This window comes from Conger conger, chromosome 17, assembly GCF_963514075.1.
Source record: "Conger conger chromosome 17, fConCon1.1, whole genome shotgun sequence".
Taxonomy (NCBI): domain Eukaryota; kingdom Metazoa; phylum Chordata; class Actinopteri; order Anguilliformes; family Congridae; genus Conger; species Conger conger.
In genome coordinates, this window is record NC_083776.1 from 17,292,262 (window position 1) to 17,310,824 (window position 18,563).

An 18,563-nucleotide genomic window follows, 5' to 3' on the forward strand; every position below is an offset into this window, starting at 1 on the left:
CACGGCAGTATGTTTGTTTGAGAGACCACTGTCGGTTATTTAACGGCGGTGTCTTTGTTTTAGGGAGCATTCTCGGTTATATAACGACGGTGTGTTTGATTGAGAGCATTGTCTGTTATTTAATGGCGGTGTGTTTCATTGAGAGAGCATTGTCAGTTATTTCACGGCAGTATGTTTGTTTGAGAGACCACTGTCAGTTATTTAACGGCGGTGTCTTTGTTTTAGAGAGCATTGTCGGTTGTTTAACGGCAGTGTGTTTGTTTGAGAGAGCATTGTCGGTTGTTTAACAGTGGTGTGTTTGATCGAGAGAGCACTGTCGGGTATTTAACGCTACTGTTTTGACTGAGAGAACGTTGTCGGTTTCTAAACGGCACAGTTTTATTTGAGAGAGCACTGTCGGTTGTTTAATGGTGGTGTGTTTGATTGAGAGAGCATTGTCGGCTATTTAATGCCGGTGTGTTTGATTGAGAGAGCATTGTCGGTTGTTTAACGCCGGTGTGTTTGAGAGAGCATTGTCGGTTATTTAATGGTGGTGTGTTTGTTTGAGAGAGCATTGTCAGTTGTTTAACGGTGGTGTGTTTGATCGAGAGAGCACTGTCACTTATTTAATGGCAGTGTGTTTGTTTTAGAGAGCATTGTTGGTTATTCAACGCCGGTGTATTTGAATTAGAGAGCATTGTCCGTTATTTAACAGCAGTGTGTTTGAATTAGAGAGCGTTGTCGGTTATTTAACGCTGGTGTGTTTGATTGAGAGAGCATTGTCGGTTGTTTAACGGCAGTGTGTTTGAATTAGAGAGCATTGTCAGTTATTTAACGCCGGTGTGTTTGTTTGAGAGAGCATTACCGGTTGTTTAACGGCAGTGTGTTTGAATTAGAGAGCATTGTCGGTTATTTAACGCCAGTGTGTTTGTTTGAGAGAGCATTGTCGGTTATTTAACGGTGGTGTGTTTGTTTGAGAGAGCATTGTCAGTTATTTCACGGCAGTATGTTTGTTTGAGAGACCACTGTCGGTTGTTTAACGGCAGTGTGTTTGAATTAGAGAGCATTGTCGGTTATTTAACGCCAGTGTGTTTGTTTGAGAGAGCATTGTCGGTTATTTAACGGCGGTGTCTTTGTTTTAGGGAGCATTCTCGGTTATATAACGACGGTGTGTTTGATTGAGAGCATTGTCTGTTATTTAATGGCGGTGTGTTTCATTGAGAGAGCATTGTCAGTTATTTCACGGCAGTATGTTTGTTTGAGAGACCACTGTCAGTTATTTAACGGCGGTGTCTTTGTTTTAGAGAGCATTGTCGGTTGTTTAACGGCAGTGTGTTTGTTTGAGAGAGCATTGTCGGTTGTTTAACAGTGGTGTGTTTGATCGAGAGAGCACTGTCGGGTATTTAACGCTACTGTTTTGACTGAGAGAACGTTGTCGGTTTCTAAACGGCACAGTTTTATTTGAGAGAGCACTGTCGGTTGTTTAATGGTGGTGTGTTTGATTGAGAGAGCATTGTCGGCTATTTAATGCCGGTGTGTTTGATTGAGAGAGCATTGTCGGTTGTTTAACGCCGGTGTGTTTGAGAGAGCATTGTCGGTTATTTAATGGTGGTGTGTTTGTTTGAGAGAGCATTGTCAGTTGTTTAACGGCGGTGTGTTTGATCGAGAGAGCACTGTCACTTATTTAATGGCAGTGTGTTTGTTTTAGAGAGCATTGTTGGTTATTCAACGCCGGTGTATTTGAATTAGAGAGCATTGTCCGTTATTTAACAGCAGTGTGTTTGAATTAGAGAGCGTTGTCGGTTATTTAACGCTGGTGTGTTTGATTGAGAGAGCATTGTCGGTTGTTTAACGGCAGTGTGTTTGAATTAGAGAGCATTGTCAGTTATTTAACGCCGGTGTGTTTGTTTGAGAGAGCATTACCGGTTGTTTAACGGCAGTGTGTTTGAATTAGAGAGCATTGTCGGTTATTTAACGCCAGTGTGTTTGTTTGAGAGAGCATTGTCGGTTATTTAACGGTGGTGTGTTTGTTCGAGAGAGCATTGTCAGTTATTTCACGGCAGTATGTTTGTTTGAGAGACCACTGTCGGTTGTTTAACGGCAGTGTGTTTGAATTAGAGAGCATTGTCGGTTATTTAACGCCAGTGTGTTTGTTTGAGAGAACATTGTCGGTTATTTAACGGTGGTGTGTTTGTTTGAGAGAGCATTGTCAGTTATTTCACGGCAGTATGTTTGTTTGAGAGACCACTGTCGGTTATTTAACGGCGGTGTCTTTGTTTTAGGGAGCATTGTCGGTTATTTAACGCCGGTGTGTTTGATTGAGAGCATTGTCTGTTATTTAATGGCGGTGTGTTTCATTGAGAGAGCATTGTCAGTTATTTCACGGCAGTATGTTTGTTTGAAAGACCACTGTCAGTTATTTAACAGCGGTGTCTTTGTTTTAGAGAGCATTGTCGGTTGTTTAACGGCAGTGTGTTTGTTTGAGAGAGCATTGTCGGTTGTTTAACAGCGGTGTGTTTGATCGAGAGAGCACTGTCTGTTATTTAACGGCAGTGTGTTTGTTTGAGAGAGCATTGTCGGTTGTTTAACGGCGGTGTGTTTGTTTGAGAGAGCATTGTCGGTTATTAAATGGTGGTGTGTTTGTTTGAGAGAGCATTATCGGTTGTTTAACGGCAGTGTGTTTGAATTAGAGAGCATTGTCGGTTATTTAACGCCAGTGTGTTTGTTTGAGAGAGCATTGTCAGTTATTTCACGGCAGTATGTTTGTTTGAGAGACCACTGTCGGTTATTTAACGGCGGTGTCTTTGTTTTAGGGAGCATTCTCGGTTATATAACGACGGTGTGTTTGATTGAGAGCATTGTCTGTTATTTAATGGCGGTGTGTTTCATTGAGAGAGCATTGTCAGTTATTTCACGGCAGTATGTTTGTTTGAGAGACCACTGTCAGTTATTTAACGGCGGTGTCTTTGTTTTAGAGAGCATTGTCGGTTGTTTAACGGCAGTGTGTTTGTTTGAGAGAGCATTGTCGGTTGTTTAACAGTGGTGTGTTTGATCGAGAGAGCACTGTCGGGTATTTAACGCTACTGTTTTGACTGAGAGAACGTTGTCGGTTTCTAAACGGCACAGTTTTATTTGAGAGAGCACTGTCGGTTGTTTAATGGTGGTGTGTTTGATTGAGAGAGCATTGTCGGCTATTTAATGCCGGTGTGTTTGATTGAGAGAGCATTGTCGGTTGTTTAACGCCGGTGTGTTTGAGAGAGCATTGTCGGTTATTTAATGGTGGTGTGTTTGTTTGAGAGAGCATTGTCAGTTGTTTAACGGTGGTGTGTTTGATCGAGAGAGCACTGTCACTTATTTAATGGCAGTGTGTTTGTTTTAGAGAGCATTGTTGGTTATTCAACGCCGGTGTATTTGAATTAGAGAGCATTGTCCGTTATTTAACAGCAGTGTGTTTGAATTAGAGAGCGTTGTCGGTTATTTAACGCTGGTGTGTTTGATTGAGAGAGCATTGTCGGTTGTTTAACGGCAGTGTGTTTGAATTAGAGAGCATTGTCAGTTATTTAACGCCGGTGTGTTTGTTTGAGAGAGCATTACCGGTTGTTTAACGGCAGTGTGTTTGAATTAGAGAGCATTGTCGGTTATTTAACGCCAGTGTGTTTGTTTGAGAGAGCATTGTCGGTTATTTAACGGTGGTGTGTTTGTTTGAGAGAGCATTGTCAGTTATTTCACGGCAGTATGTTTGTTTGAGAGACCACTGTCGGTTGTTTAACGGCAGTGTGTTTGAATTAGAGAGCATTGTCGGTTATTTAACGCCAGTGTGTTTGTTTGAGAGAGCATTGTCGGTTATTTAACGGCGGTGTCTTTGTTTTAGGGAGCATTCTCGGTTATATAACGACGGTGTGTTTGATTGAGAGCATTGTCTGTTATTTAATGGCGGTGTGTTTCATTGAGAGAGCATTGTCAGTTATTTCACGGCAGTATGTTTGTTTGAGAGACCACTGTCAGTTATTTAACGGCGGTGTCTTTGTTTTAGAGAGCATTGTCGGTTGTTTAACGGCAGTGTGTTTGTTTGAGAGAGCATTGTCGGTTGTTTAACAGTGGTGTGTTTGATCGAGAGAGCACTGTCGGGTATTTAACGCTACTGTTTTGACTGAGAGAACGTTGTCGGTTTCTAAACGGCACAGTTTTATTTGAGAGAGCACTGTCGGTTGTTTAATGGTGGTGTGTTTGATTGAGAGAGCATTGTCGGCTATTTAATGCCGGTGTGTTTGATTGAGAGAGCATTGTCGGTTGTTTAACGCCGGTGTGTTTGAGAGAGCATTGTCGGTTATTTAATGGTGGTGTGTTTGTTTGAGAGAGCATTGTCAGTTGTTTAACGGCGGTGTGTTTGATCGAGAGAGCACTGTCACTTATTTAATGGCAGTGTGTTTGTTTTAGAGAGCATTGTTGGTTATTCAACGCCGGTGTATTTGAATTAGAGAGCATTGTCCGTTATTTAACAGCAGTGTGTTTGAATTAGAGAGCGTTGTCGGTTATTTAACACTGGTGTGTTTGATTGAGAGAGCATTGTCGGTTGTTTAACGGCAGTGTGTTTGAATTAGAGAGCATTGTCAGTTATTTAACGCCGGTGTGTTTGTTTGAGAGAGCATTACCGGTTGTTTAACGGCAGTGTGTTTGAATTAGAGAGCATTGTCGGTTATTTAACGCCAGTGTGTTTGTTTGAGAGAGCATTGTCGGTTATTTAACGGTGGTGTGTTTGTTCGAGAGAGCATTGTCAGTTATTTCACGGCAGTATGTTTGTTTGAGAGACCACTGTCGGTTGTTTAACGGCAGTGTGTTTGAATTAGAGAGCATTGTCGGTTATTTAACGCCAGTGTGTTTGTTTGAGAGAACATTGTCGGTTATTTAACGGTGGTGTGTTTGTTTGAGAGAGCATTGTCAGTTATTTCACGGCAGTATGTTTGTTTGAGAGACCACTGTCGGTTATTTAACGGCGGTGTCTTTGTTTTAGGGAGCATTGTCGGTTATTTAACGCCGGTGTGTTTGATTGAGAGCATTGTCTGTTATTTAATGGCGGTGTGTTTCATTGAGAGAGCATTGTCAGTTATTTCACGGCAGTATGTTTGTTTGAAAGACCACTGTCAGTTATTTAACAGCGGTGTCTTTGTTTTAGAGAGCATTGTCGGTTGTTTAACGGCAGTGTGTTTGTTTGAGAGAGCATTGTCGGTTGTTTAACAGCGGTGTGTTTGATCGAGAGAGCACTGTCTGTTATTTAACGGCAGTGTGTTTGTTTGAGAGAGCATTGTCGGTTGTTTAACGGCGGTGTGTTTGTTTGAGAGAGCATTGTCGGTTATTAAATGGTGGTGTGTTTGTTTGAGAGAGCATTATCGGTTGTTTAACGGCAGTGTGTTTGAATTAGAGAGCATTGTCGGTTATTTAACGCCAGTGTGTTTGTTTGAGAGAGCATTGTCAGTTATTTCACGGCAGTATGTTTGTTTGAGAGACCACTGTCGGTTATTTAACGGCGGTGTCTTTGTTTTAGGGAGCATTCTCGGTTATATAACGACGGTGTGTTTGATTGAGAGCATTGTCTGTTATTTAATGGCGGTGTGTTTCATTGAGAGAGCATTGTCAGTTATTTCACGGCAGTATGTTTGTTTGAGAGACCACTGTCAGTTATTTAACGGCGGTGTCTTTGTTTTAGAGAGCATTGTCGGTTGTTTAACGGCAGTGTGTTTGTTTGAGAGAGCATTGTCGGTTATTAAATGGTGGTGTGTTTGTTTGAGAGAGCATTATCGGTTATTTAACAGCAGTGTGTTTGAATTAGAGAGCGTTGTCGGTTATTTAACGCTGGTGTGTTTGATTGAGAGAGCATTGTCGGTTGTTTAACGGCAGTGTGTTTGAATTAGAGAGCATTGTCAGTTATTTAACGCCGGTGTGTTTGTTTGAGAGAGCATTGTCGGTTATTAAATGGTGGTGTGTTTGTTTGAGGGAGCATTATCGGTTGTTTAACGGCAGTGTGTTTGAATTAGAGAGCATTGTTGGTTATTTAACGGTGGTGTGTTTGTTTGGGAGAGCATTGTCAGTTGTTTAACGGCGGTGTGTTTGTTTGAGAGAGCATTGTCGGTTATTAAATGGCGGTGTGTTTGTTAGAGAGAGCATTATCGATTGTTTAACGGCAGTGTGTTTGAATTAGAGAGCATTGTCGGTTATTTAACGCCAGTGTGTTTGTTTGAGAGAGCATTGTCAGTTATTTCACGGCAGTATGTTTGTTTGAGAGACCACTGTCGGTTATTTAACGGCGGTGTCTTTGTTTTAGGGAGCATTGTCGGTTATTTAACGCCGGTGTGTTTTATTGAGAGCATTGTCTGTTATTTAATGGCGGTGTGTTTCATTGAGAGAGCATTGTCAGTTATTTCACGGCAGTATGTTTGTTTGAGAGACCACTGTCAGTTATTTAACAGCGGTGTCTTTGTTTTAGAGAGCATTGTCGGTTGTTTAACGGCAGTGTGTTTGTTTGAGAGAGCATTGTCGGTTGTTTAACAGCGGTGTGTTTGATCGAGAGAGCACTGTCTGTTATTTAACGGCAGTGTGTTTGTTTGAGAGAGCATTGTCAGTTATTAAATGGTGGTGTGTTTGTTTGAGGGAGCATTATCGGTTGTTTAACGGCAGTGTGTTTGAATTAGAGAGCATTGTTGGTTATTTAACGGAGGTGTGTTTGTTTGGGAGAGCATTGTCAGTTGTTTAACGGCGGTGTGTTTGTTTGAGAGAGCATTGTCGGTTATTAAATGGTGGTGTGTTTGTTAGAGAGAGCATTATCGATTGTTTAACGGCAGTGTGTTTGAATTAGAGAGCATTGTCGGTTATTTAACGCCAGTGTGTTTGTTTGAGAGAGCATTGTCAGTTATTTCACGGCAGTATGTTTGTTTGAGAGACCACTGTCAGTTATTTAACAGCGGTGTCTTTGTTTTAGAGAGCATTGTCGGTTGTTTAACGGCAGTGTGTTTGTTTGAGAGAGCATTGTCGGTTGTTTAACAGCGGTGTGTTTGATCGAGAGAGCACTGTCTGTTATTTAACGGCAGTGTGTTTGTTTGAGAGAGCATTGTCGGTTGTTTAACGGCGGTGTGTTTGTTTGAGAGAGCATTGTCGGTTATTAAATGGTGGTGTGTTTGTTTGAGAGAGCATTATCGGTTGTTTAACGGCAGTGTGTTTGAATTAGAGAGCATTGTCGGTTATTTAACGCCAGTGTGTTTGTTTGAGAGAGCATTGTCAGTTATTTCACGGCAGTATGTTTGTTTGAGAGACCACTGTCGGTTATTTAACGGCGGTGTCTTTGTTTTAGGGAGCATTCTCGGTTATATAACGACGGTGTGTTTGATTGAGAGCATTGTCTGTTATTTAATGGCGGTGTGTTTCATTGAGAGAGCATTGTCAGTTATTTCACGGCAGTATGTTTGTTTGAGAGACCACTGTCAGTTATTTAACGGCGGTGTCTTTGTTTTAGAGAGCATTGTCGGTTGTTTAACGGCAGTGTGTTTGTTTGAGAGAGCATTGTCGGTTATTAAATGGTGGTGTGTTTGTTTGAGAGAGCATTATCGGTTATTTAACAGCAGTGTGTTTGAATTAGAGAGCGTTGTCGGTTATTTAACGCTGGTGTGTTTGATTGAGAGAGCATTGTCGGTTGTTTAACGGCAGTGTGTTTGAATTAGAGAGCATTGTCAGTTATTTAACGCCGGTGTGTTTGTTTGAGAGAGCATTGTCGGTTATTAAATGGTGGTGTGTTTGTTTGAGGGAGCATTATCGGTTGTTTAACGGCAGTGTGTTTGAATTAGAGAGCATTGTTGGTTATTTAACGGTGGTGTGTTTGTTTGGGAGAGCATTGTCAGTTGTTTAACGGCGGTGTGTTTGTTTGAGAGAGCATTGTCGGTTATTAAATGGCGGTGTGTTTGTTAGAGAGAGCATTATCGATTGTTTAACGGCAGTGTGTTTGAATTAGAGAGCATTGTCGGTTATTTAACGCCAGTGTGTTTGTTTGAGAGAGCATTGTCAGTTATTTCACGGCAGTATGTTTGTTTGAGAGACCACTGTCGGTTATTTAACGGCGGTGTCTTTGTTTTAGGGAGCATTGTCGGTTATTTAACGCCGGTGTGTTTTATTGAGAGCATTGTCTGTTATTTAATGGCGGTGTGTTTCATTGAGAGAGCATTGTCAGTTATTTCACGGCAGTATGTTTGTTTGAGAGACCACTGTCAGTTATTTAACAGCGGTGTCTTTGTTTTAGAGAGCATTGTCGGTTGTTTAACGGCAGTGTGTTTGTTTGAGAGAGCATTGTCGGTTGTTTAACAGCGGTGTGTTTGATCGAGAGAGCACTGTCTGTTATTTAACGGCAGTGTGTTTGTTTGAGAGAGCATTGTCAGTTATTAAATGGTGGTGTGTTTGTTTGAGGGAGCATTATCGGTTGTTTAACGGCAGTGTGTTTGAATTAGAGAGCATTGTTGGTTATTTAACGGAGGTGTGTTTGTTTGGGAGAGCATTGTCAGTTGTTTAACGGCGGTGTGTTTGTTTGAGAGAGCATTGTCGGTTATTAAATGGTGGTGTGTTTGTTAGAGAGAGCATTATCGATTGTTTAACGGCAGTGTGTTTGAATTAGAGAGCATTGTCGGTTATTTAACGCCAGTGTGTTTGTTTGAGAGAGCATTGTCAGTTATTTCACGGCAGTATGTTTGTTTGAGAGACCACTGTCAGTTATTTAACAGCGGTGTCTTTGTTTTAGAGAGCATTGTCGGTTGTTTAACGGCAGTGTGTTTGTTTGAGAGAGCATTGTCGGTTGTTTAACAGCGGTGTGTTTGATCGAGAGAGCACTGTCTGTTATTTAACGGCAGTGTGTTTGTTTGAGAGAGCATTGTCGGTTGTTTAACGGCGGTGTGTTTGTTTGAGAGAGCATTGTCGGTTATTAAATGGTGGTGTGTTTGTTTGAGAGAGCATTATCGGTTGTTTAACGGCAGTGTGTTTGAATTAGAGAGCATTGTCGGTTATTTAACGCCAGTGTGTTTGTTTGAGAGAGCATTGTCAGTTATTTCACGGCAGTATGTTTGTTTGAGAGACCACTGTCGGTTATTTAACGGCGGTGTCTTTGTTTTAGGGAGCATTCTCGGTTATATAACGACGGTGTGTTTGATTGAGAGCATTGTCTGTTATTTAATGGCGGTGTGTTTCATTGAGAGAGCATTGTCAGTTATTTCACGGCAGTATGTTTGTTTGAGAGACCACTGTCAGTTATTTAACGGCGGTGTCTTTGTTTTAGAGAGCATTGTCGGTTGTTTAACGGCAGTGTGTTTGTTTGAGAGAGCATTGTCGGTTATTAAATGGTGGTGTGTTTGTTTGAGAGAGCATTATCGGTTATTTAACAGCAGTGTGTTTGAATTAGAGAGCGTTGTCGGTTATTTAACGCTGGTGTGTTTGATTGAGAGAGCATTGTCGGTTGTTTAACGGCAGTGTGTTTGAATTAGAGAGCATTGTCAGTTATTTAACGCCGGTGTGTTTGTTTGAGAGAGCATTGTCGGTTATTAAATGGTGGTGTGTTTGTTTGAGGGAGCATTATCGGTTGTTTAACGGCAGTGTGTTTGAATTAGAGAGCATTGTTGGTTATTTAACGGTGGTGTGTTTGTTTGGGAGAGCATTGTCAGTTGTTTAACGGCGGTGTGTTTGTTTGAGAGAGCATTGTCGGTTATTAAATGGCGGTGTGTTTGTTAGAGAGAGCATTATCGATTGTTTAACGGCAGTGTGTTTGAATTAGAGAGCATTGTCGGTTATTTAACGCCAGTGTGTTTGTTTGAGAGAGCATTGTCAGTTATTTCACGGCAGTATGTTTGTTTGAGAGACCACTGTCGGTTATTTAACGGCGGTGTCTTTGTTTTAGGGAGCATTGTCGGTTATTTAACGCCGGTGTGTTTTATTGAGAGCATTGTCTGTTATTTAATGGCGGTGTGTTTCATTGAGAGAGCATTGTCAGTTATTTCACGGCAGTATGTTTGTTTGAGAGACCACTGTCAGTTATTTAACAGCGGTGTCTTTGTTTTAGAGAGCATTGTCGGTTGTTTAACGGCAGTGTGTTTGTTTGAGAGAGCATTGTCGGTTGTTTAACAGCGGTGTGTTTGATCGAGAGAGCACTGTCTGTTATTTAACGGCAGTGTGTTTGTTTGAGAGAGCATTGTCAGTTATTAAATGGTGGTGTGTTTGTTTGAGGGAGCATTATCGGTTGTTTAACGGCAGTGTGTTTGAATTAGAGAGCATTGTTGGTTATTTAACGGTGGTGTGTTTGTTTGGGAGAGCATTGTCAGTTGTTTAACGGCGGTGTGTTTGTTTGAGAGAGCATTGTCGGTTATTAAATGGTGGTGTGTTTGTTAGAGAGAGCATTATCGATTGTTTAACGGCAGTGTGTTTGAATTAGAGAGCATTGTCGGTTATTTAACGCCAGTGTGTTTGTTTGAGAGAGCATTGTCAGTTATTTCACGGCAGTATGTTTGTTTGAGAGACCACTGTCAGTTATTTAACAGCGGTGTCTTTGTTTTAGAGAGCATTGTCGGTTGTTTAACGGCAGTGTGTTTGTTTGAGAGAGCATTGTCGGTTGTTTAACAGCGGTGTGTTTGATCGAGAGAGCACTGTCTGTTATTTAACGGCAGTGTGTTTGTTTGAGAGAGCATTGTCGGTTGTTTAACGGCGGTGTGTTTGAGAGAGCATTGTCGGTTATTAAATGGTGGTGTGTTTGTTTGAGAGAGCATTATCGGTTATTTAACAGCAGTGTGTTTGAATTAGAGAGCGTTGTCGGTTATTTAACGCTGGTGTGTTTGATTGAGAGAGCATTGTCGGTTGTTTAACGGCAGTGTGTTTGAATTAGAGAGCATTGTCAGTTATTTAACGCCGGTGTGTTTGTTTGAGAGAGCATTACCGGTTGTTTAACGGCAGTGTGTTTGAATTAGAGAGCATTGTCGGTTATTTAACGCCAGTGTGTTTGTTTGAGAGAGCATTGTCGGTTATTTAACGGTGGTGTGTTTGTTCGAGAGAGCATTGTCAGTTATTTCACGGCAGTATGTTTGTTTGAGAGACCACTGTCGGTTGTTTAACGGCAGTGTGTTTGAATTAGAGAGCATTGTCGGTTATTTAACGCCAGTGTGTTTGTTTGAGAGAACATTGTCGGTTATTTAACGGTGGTGTGTTTGTTTGAGAGAGCATTGTCAGTTATTTCACGGCAGTATGTTTGTTTGAGAGACCACTGTCGGTTATTTAACGGCGGTGTCTTTGTTTTAGGGAGCATTGTCGGTTATTTAACGCCGGTGTGTTTGATTGAGAGCATTGTCTGTTATTTAATGGCGGTGTGTTTCATTGAGAGAGCATTGTCAGTTATTTCACGGCAGTATGTTTGTTTGAAAGACCACTGTCAGTTATTTAACAGCGGTGTCTTTGTTTTAGAGAGCATTGTCGGTTGTTTAACGGCAGTGTGTTTGTTTGAGAGAGCATTGTCGGTTGTTTAACAGCGGTGTGTTTGATCGAGAGAGCACTGTCTGTTATTTAACGGCAGTGTGTTTGTTTGAGAGAGCATTGTTGGTTGTTTAACGGCGGTGTGTTTGTTTGAGAGAGCATTGTCGGTTATTAAATGGTGGTGTGTTTGTTTGAGAGAGCATTATCGGTTGTTTAACGGCAGTGTGTTTGAATTAGAGAGCATTGTCGGTTATTTAACGCCAGTGTGTTTGTTTGAGAGAGCATTGTCAGTTATTTCACGGCAGTATGTTTGTTTGAGAGACCACTGTCGGTTATTTAACGGCGGTGTCTTTGTTTTAGGGAGCATTCTCGGTTATATAACGACGGTGTGTTTGATTGAGAGCATTGTCTGTTATTTAATGGCGGTGTGTTTCATTGAGAGAGCATTGTCAGTTATTTCACGGCAGTATGTTTGTTTGAGAGACCACTGTCAGTTATTTAACGGCGGTGTCTTTGTTTTAGAGAGCATTGTCGGTTGTTTAACGGCAGTGTGTTTGTTTGAGCGAGCATTGTCGGTTGTTTAACAGTGGTGTGTTTGATCGAGAGAGCACTGTCGGGTATTTAACGCTACTGTTTTGACTGAGAGAACGTTGTCGGTTTCTAAACGGCACAGTTTTATTTGAGAGAGCACTGTCGGTTGTTTAATGGTGGTGTGTTTGATTGAGAGAGCATTGTCGGCTATTTAATGCCGGTGTGTTTGATTGAGAGAGCATTGTCGGTTGTTTAACGCCGGTGTGTTTGAGAGAGCATTGTCGGTTATTTAATGGTGGTGTGTTTGTTTGAGAGAGCATTGTCAGTTGTTTAACGGTGGTGTGTTTGATCGAGAGAGCACTGTCACTTATTTAATGGCAGTGTGTTTGTTTTAGAGAGCATTGTTGGTTATTCAACGCCGGTGTATTTGAATTAGAGAGCATTGTCCGTTATTTAACAGCAGTGTGTTTGAATTAGAGAGCGTTGTCGGTTATTTAACGCTGGTGTGTTTGATTGAGAGAGCATTGTCGGTTGTTTAACGGCAGTGTGTTTGAATTAGAGAGCATTGTCAGTTATTTAACGCCGGTGTGTTTGTTTGAGAGAGCATTACCGGTTGTTTAACGGCAGTGTGTTTGAATTAGAGAGCATTGTCGGTTATTTAACGCCAGTGTGTTTGTTTGAGAGAGCATTGTCGGTTATTTAACGGTGGTGTGTTTGTTTGAGAGAGCATTGTCAGTTATTTCACGGCAGTATGTTTGTTTGAGAGACCACTGTCGGTTGTTTAACGGCAGTGTGTTTGAATTAGAGAGCATTGTCGGTTATTTAACGCCAGTGTGTTTGTTTGAGAGAGCATTGTCGGTTATTTAACGGCGGTGTCTTTGTTTTAGGGAGCATTCTCGGTTATATAACGACGGTGTGTTTGATTGAGAGCATTGTCTGTTATTTAATGGCGGTGTGTTTCATTGAGAGAGCATTGTCAGTTATTTCACGGCAGTATGTTTGTTTGAGAGACCACTGTCAGTTATTTAACGGCGGTGTCTTTGTTTTAGAGAGCATTGTCGGTTGTTTAACGGCAGTGTGTTTGTTTGAGAGAGCATTGTCGGTTGTTTAACAGTGGTGTGTTTGATCGAGAGAGCACTGTCGGGTATTTAACGCTACTGTTTTGACTGAGAGAACGTTGTCGGTTTCTAAACGGCACAGTTTTATTTGAGAGAGCACTGTCGGTTGTTTAATGGTGGTGTGTTTGATTGAGAGAGCATTGTCGGCTATTTAATGCCGGTGTGTTTGATTGAGAGAGCATTGTCGGTTGTTTAACGCCGGTGTGTTTGAGAGAGCATTGTCGGTTATTTAATGGTGGTGTGTTTGTTTGAGAGAGCATTGTCAGTTGTTTAACGGCGGTGTGTTTGATCGAGAGAGCACTGTCACTTATTTAATGGCAGTGTTTTTGTTTTAGAGAGCATTGTTGGTTATTCAACGCCGGTGTATTTGAATTAGAGAGCATTGTCCGTTATTTAACAGCAGTGTGTTTGAATTAGAGAGCGTTGTCGGTTATTTAACGCTGGTGTGTTTGATTGAGAGAGCATTGTCGGTTGTTTAACGGCAGTGTGTTTGAATTAGAGAGCATTGTCAGTTATTTAACGCCGGTGTGTTTGTTTGAGAGAGCATTACCGGTTGTTTAACGGCAGTGTGTTTGAATTAGAGAGCATTGTCGGTTATTTAACGCCAGTGTGTTTGTTTGAGAGAGCATTGTCGGTTATTTAACGGCAGTATGTTTGTTTGAGAGACCACTGTCGGTTGTTTAACGGCAGTGTGTTTGAATTAGAGAGCATTGTCGGTTATTTAACGCCAGTGTGTTTGTTTGAGAGAGCATTGTCGGTTATTTAACGGCAGTATGTTTGTTTGAGAGACCACTGTCGGTTATTTAACGGCGGTGTCTTTGTTTTAGGGAGCATTGTCGGTTATTTAACGCCGGTGTGTTTGATTGAGAGCATTGTCTGTTATTTAATGGCGGTGTGTGTCATTGAGAGAGCATCGTTGGTTATTTAATGGCGGTGTGTTTCATTGAGAGAGCATTGTAGGTTATTTAACGGCGGTGTGTTTGTTCGAGAAATGCGAGTGAGATTCTCACGGCCGCTGGAGGATGCTGTGGCGCACAAGGACGGCATGGTGACACTGCGGTGCGAGCTGTGCAGAACCAAAGGGGACGTCCTGTGGATGAAGGATGGCGCCGAAATCACACCAAGCCGCCGATTCGCCATCAGAGCCGACGGCCCCGAGCGCAGCCTCACCATCCACCGCCTAACACCGGAGGACGGGGGAGAGTACACCTGCGAGTCCAAAGATGACCGGACAAGCGCCACACTCAGAGTGGAGAGTGAGTACTCTCAACACATAGAAGGGTGGACAATGACCCAACTCGGTGGCATAAAAAAAGATTCAGTGGATAAACTTCAAATTTGACTTACACCTATATTTTTTAGGTTTGACAATTGTTAGGTTCCAGTGTTCCAGCGTTTTCACGCTTCCAAAATATTGTGTCCAAAGCCCTGTGTTCCATTGTATTGTATTCCATTGTCAAACTGGACTCGAACATGTGTTAAATAAATGTAATGTCCAGACTGATATACACAATGGTGTGGAACCTGGTCAGGATAAGAGACAAATGGGTTTGCAGCTACCTTGTGCCTGGTTATGGTTTGCACTTTAGTGTACGTCGATCTGGATAAGAGCATCTGCCAAATGCAATGTAATGTAATGTAATGTAATGAATGCCTGTTTTTGTTATTTTTTCTCACTGGAAGTGCCGCGCATTGTGGAGTTTATCGCGGAGCTGCAGAACACCACGGTAATGGAAGGAGAAGACGCCAACTTCAAGTGCGTCGTCTCTCCCGAAGACGTGGAGCTGCTTTGGCAAATGGACAACGAACGCATCTATCCCAGCGAGAAGTTCATGATGTCCAGTAACGGCCTTTGTCGCATGCTTCATATCCGCAATTGCAAGGTGTCCGACAGATCCAAGATTACAGCCGAGGCGGAAGGTGTGCTGTCAAAAGCCAAGCTTCAGGTGCAAGGTGAGACAAATAATGAGGTGCGGTGAACCTGCATCTTTAATGTCTGTATTTACTACTGTAGTAACATTACATTACGGCATTTATTCAGAGTAGCTTACACATGCACTTTCATATATATAATATACACCCAAAAAAATTGTAAACATAATTATGTGTTTACAATATACTCTTTAGCTGAAGGGTGACAGCGAATCTACTATGCTAGATACAATTAATAAGTATAATGTTACAGATAATATTTGAGAGTTTAACACACTTTAAACTGTTAGTAACAAGGGTTGTTTGTTTTCAAACTGCACTGACTGAAGGGAGCAACGGCACGACAGTATAAAACCTGCCTGGCATATCGGTGATAAATCGTAAGCTCTTCAGCCGCGTCTGAATTTTTGAAAGGGTGGCCGTGACGAACAGCTCTTAACGGCTCCTCCTGTTAGAATTCCACTGGTAACCGACGGAGACAAGTGGCACGGCAACGTGGAGCAGGGGTTTCTTTCCTGAGAGCAGGACTGTTCACCGTCTCCTCTGTCTAACCAATGGCGGACACCATCTTTTTCACCAGTAAAGGACAAAACCTGAATTATGTTCTGAGAAAGCCCAGATAGAAATGCCATTAAAACTAAAACTGAATAGGCACTCTGAGCAGGCTGTGACTAATGTGGTGGTCTTAAGCTCTTTTGTTGCTATCTAGCGGTAAAATGGAGGTACTTCCATTGCCTTTGGGAGCCATTCTTGGTCAGTCAGTTAGTCAGCATGTGAAAAGAGGGACAATGAACGTTTCAGAGCTTCACAGTTGTAACAAAAAGTCGAAGAGAGGAAGCCATTAATACTTCTGTTCACTGCTGGTTTAGAGGCGCAGGTGCTGTTCACTAAGAAGATGGACGCTGTGGAGGCGGAGGAGTTTGGGGAGGCCACTCTGGAGGTGGAGGTGACCCCTGAGGCAGGGGAGGTGCACTGGATGAGGCAGAATGTGGTCATCCAGCCAGGGCCCAAGTTCACCCTCAAACAGAATGGCCCAAAACGCATCCTGACCGTCCACAACCTCAGCCTCTCCGACCGGGGAATGTACCGCTGCGAAACGCTGCACGACCGCACACAGGGGAAAATCAATGTGGAGCGTGAGTGAGCGTGCGCGCACACACACACACACACACACACACCTCCTTTACGACATATTTTATGAAGGGCATATTTAATACACTGAATTAAATATTAAATTTTACTTGGATAAAAATGTCAAATCCAAACTGAACAGAATAAGCTAATATGCTATTCCATTCTTTGCATGTGTATGGCTTAATTTGTGGCAACTATGGTACAAAAGAATGAGAACACACACTGAAATATGGCATCATTAAGAAATCTGTGAACTTACACTTGGGAGGGCAAAATGGAGCTTAAGAATGTAAACAGCAGGGTGTGTGAGAGCTTGACAATACATTTGTATTGTTTGATAGCTATTTTATCTTCACTGCATTGGCTATGAAGTTTACACCAAGCAAGTGCTAGCATATTGTTGTCAGCTGTTATTGATCTCAATTCTACCACACAGTATGATGTGGCCAGCACAAGCCAGTGGCACTAGCCCAAAAATAATAATTGTAATGTTACTTATTCATTTGAATATTCAAACTAGTGAAACTGCTAGGGCAGTGGCACCTGAAAAGTTCTGTCACACCACGGTCAGAATTCTAAGAATTTGAACTTGAACCAACTGCCATAAATAAGTAAAGAAATAAACCTATGTCTATCTACCCAGACAGTTTAACAGAACCCCATACATGTAAACATTGGAATGCTTGGTGCTTTGCTGCCCCTATCATTCCTGAAATGTTGGGAAAATGCGAGCTCAAATGTCACAAAAACTGTCAATGTAGCAATCACATTTGAATTCCATATGAGGACAGTTTTTTCACAAATACGTTTTTAAGGATATTTTAATCACAATATTCATTGGGATATCCTACGCAACAGTGCGCATCAGGCTCGCAGCACGTTAGCATTGCAGGAGAGCTGGTTACACCCGTCACTTAGTTATACTGGCAAGCCAGCGACATAGCCTTGTTCTTGTGATTGATTTGCACTTTGTTGTACGTCGCTCTGGATAAGAGCGTCTGCTAAATGCCACGTAATGTAATGTAATGTAATAGCCTAACATTAGTGCTCAATGACAGCGTCTTGACCGAGTGTGTTATTCCTTTTATCTGAGTTTATCAAAGAAAAATCGATTTAAGTGACTGGCAATGCATAATTTTGAAGCCTCACCATGATAAAGTGAGAAATGGATGGGTGGGATCACTAAATTAAGTTAAGCTAGCTAACTAACATAGCCAGCTTAATTTAGCTGGCTTAATTTAGCTACCCAGCTCTTCTTAGTTATCTCTTACGCTAAGCTCACCTTTATTAGAAAATAATTTTATACAGTCAGTTTATGCAGAGTGCTCCTGCGCTTTGAAAACTTCTGGCTGCCTGATTTAGTTTTTCTTTTTCCTGACATGACGAACCACAGACCTGCATCATACTGTTATCTGCTGTCCAGTTTAAGATTCTGCACCTGCTGCAGTCAGAAGACCTAACCATGTTTTAGAGGAGGGGGGTTGATTGGAAAATAATACTTTCATCATAAATCTAATGGGTTTATTTTTATTCTGAAATATCAAATTATATTATTTTTTAAATGTTATTATTTAGCATGATCTATAGAACAAATTGAATTAATTGATACATCCCACTGGGCACTCGCCAGCTGTGGGCCCCCCCAAGCTGTGGACCCCTAGAACCGTCACCACCTTTCACCCCAATAGTGACATACACACATAGCCTACACACACACACACACACACACTTACACAAATGCACACACACACATACATAAACACATACATCCACATAAGCACAAAAACACACACACACACACACACACACACACACACACACACACACACACACACACATTCCTCCTCTGCCATCTGTTTTAATTTATTTACAGAAGACCACTGTAGCCAGCCTTAACTGCAGCCCATTATCGATGCTGTTTTTGATGGAAACCGCACAGTGTCAGAGTAATTTGATCGATGGAGCTTGAATGACTTTCTTGAGAGGCCTGACTGTTCCCAACAGGTGACAGATAGTGCACATATTCCCTGGGAGGGGGGTATATCCCAGGCAGCCTGATAATTCAATCAAGCATGTCAAAATGGGAGCCAGTTTCAGGGTTCAGGGTTCTTTTTGCCTTACCACTAAACCACTTGACTCCGCTCTGAAAATGTCGTAATTAAGAGACGAGTATCGCGCTAAACCTGGAACATGATCACCAGGTTTCTACAGGGAACGATCACCACTCTATGGTTTTCTCTCTTTGCAACTAGCTGTCAATCAATCATAGTAAATGTACCCTTTCAGGTCACATAGCTCGATGTGCGTTCTGTACATGTCGTTATATTTACGGCATTTTTATGTTATATTTATGCCCTTGCGGGGGGTAAGAGGGGTAGAGAGGGTAGAAGC

The 18,563-nt window shown here is 41.9% G+C and overlaps 1 protein-coding gene across 12 annotated transcripts in view; it reads left to right on the forward strand.

Annotated features, from left to right (window-relative positions):
• Positions 1-18,563, forward strand: part of obsl1b (obscurin like cytoskeletal adaptor 1b) — a 77,115-nt gene that overhangs the window by 48,836 nt on the left and 9,716 nt on the right. For all 12 annotated transcript variants that reach the window (XM_061226567.1, XM_061226569.1, XM_061226571.1 and 9 more), the window contains 3 exons: positions 14,096-14,362; positions 14,790-15,059; positions 15,908-16,174. In XM_061226567.1, the coding sequence (XP_061082551.1) occupies positions 14,096-14,362; positions 14,790-15,059; positions 15,908-16,174 (804 nt within the window). The remainder of the gene's footprint in view (positions 1-14,095; positions 14,363-14,789; positions 15,060-15,907; positions 16,175-18,563) is intronic.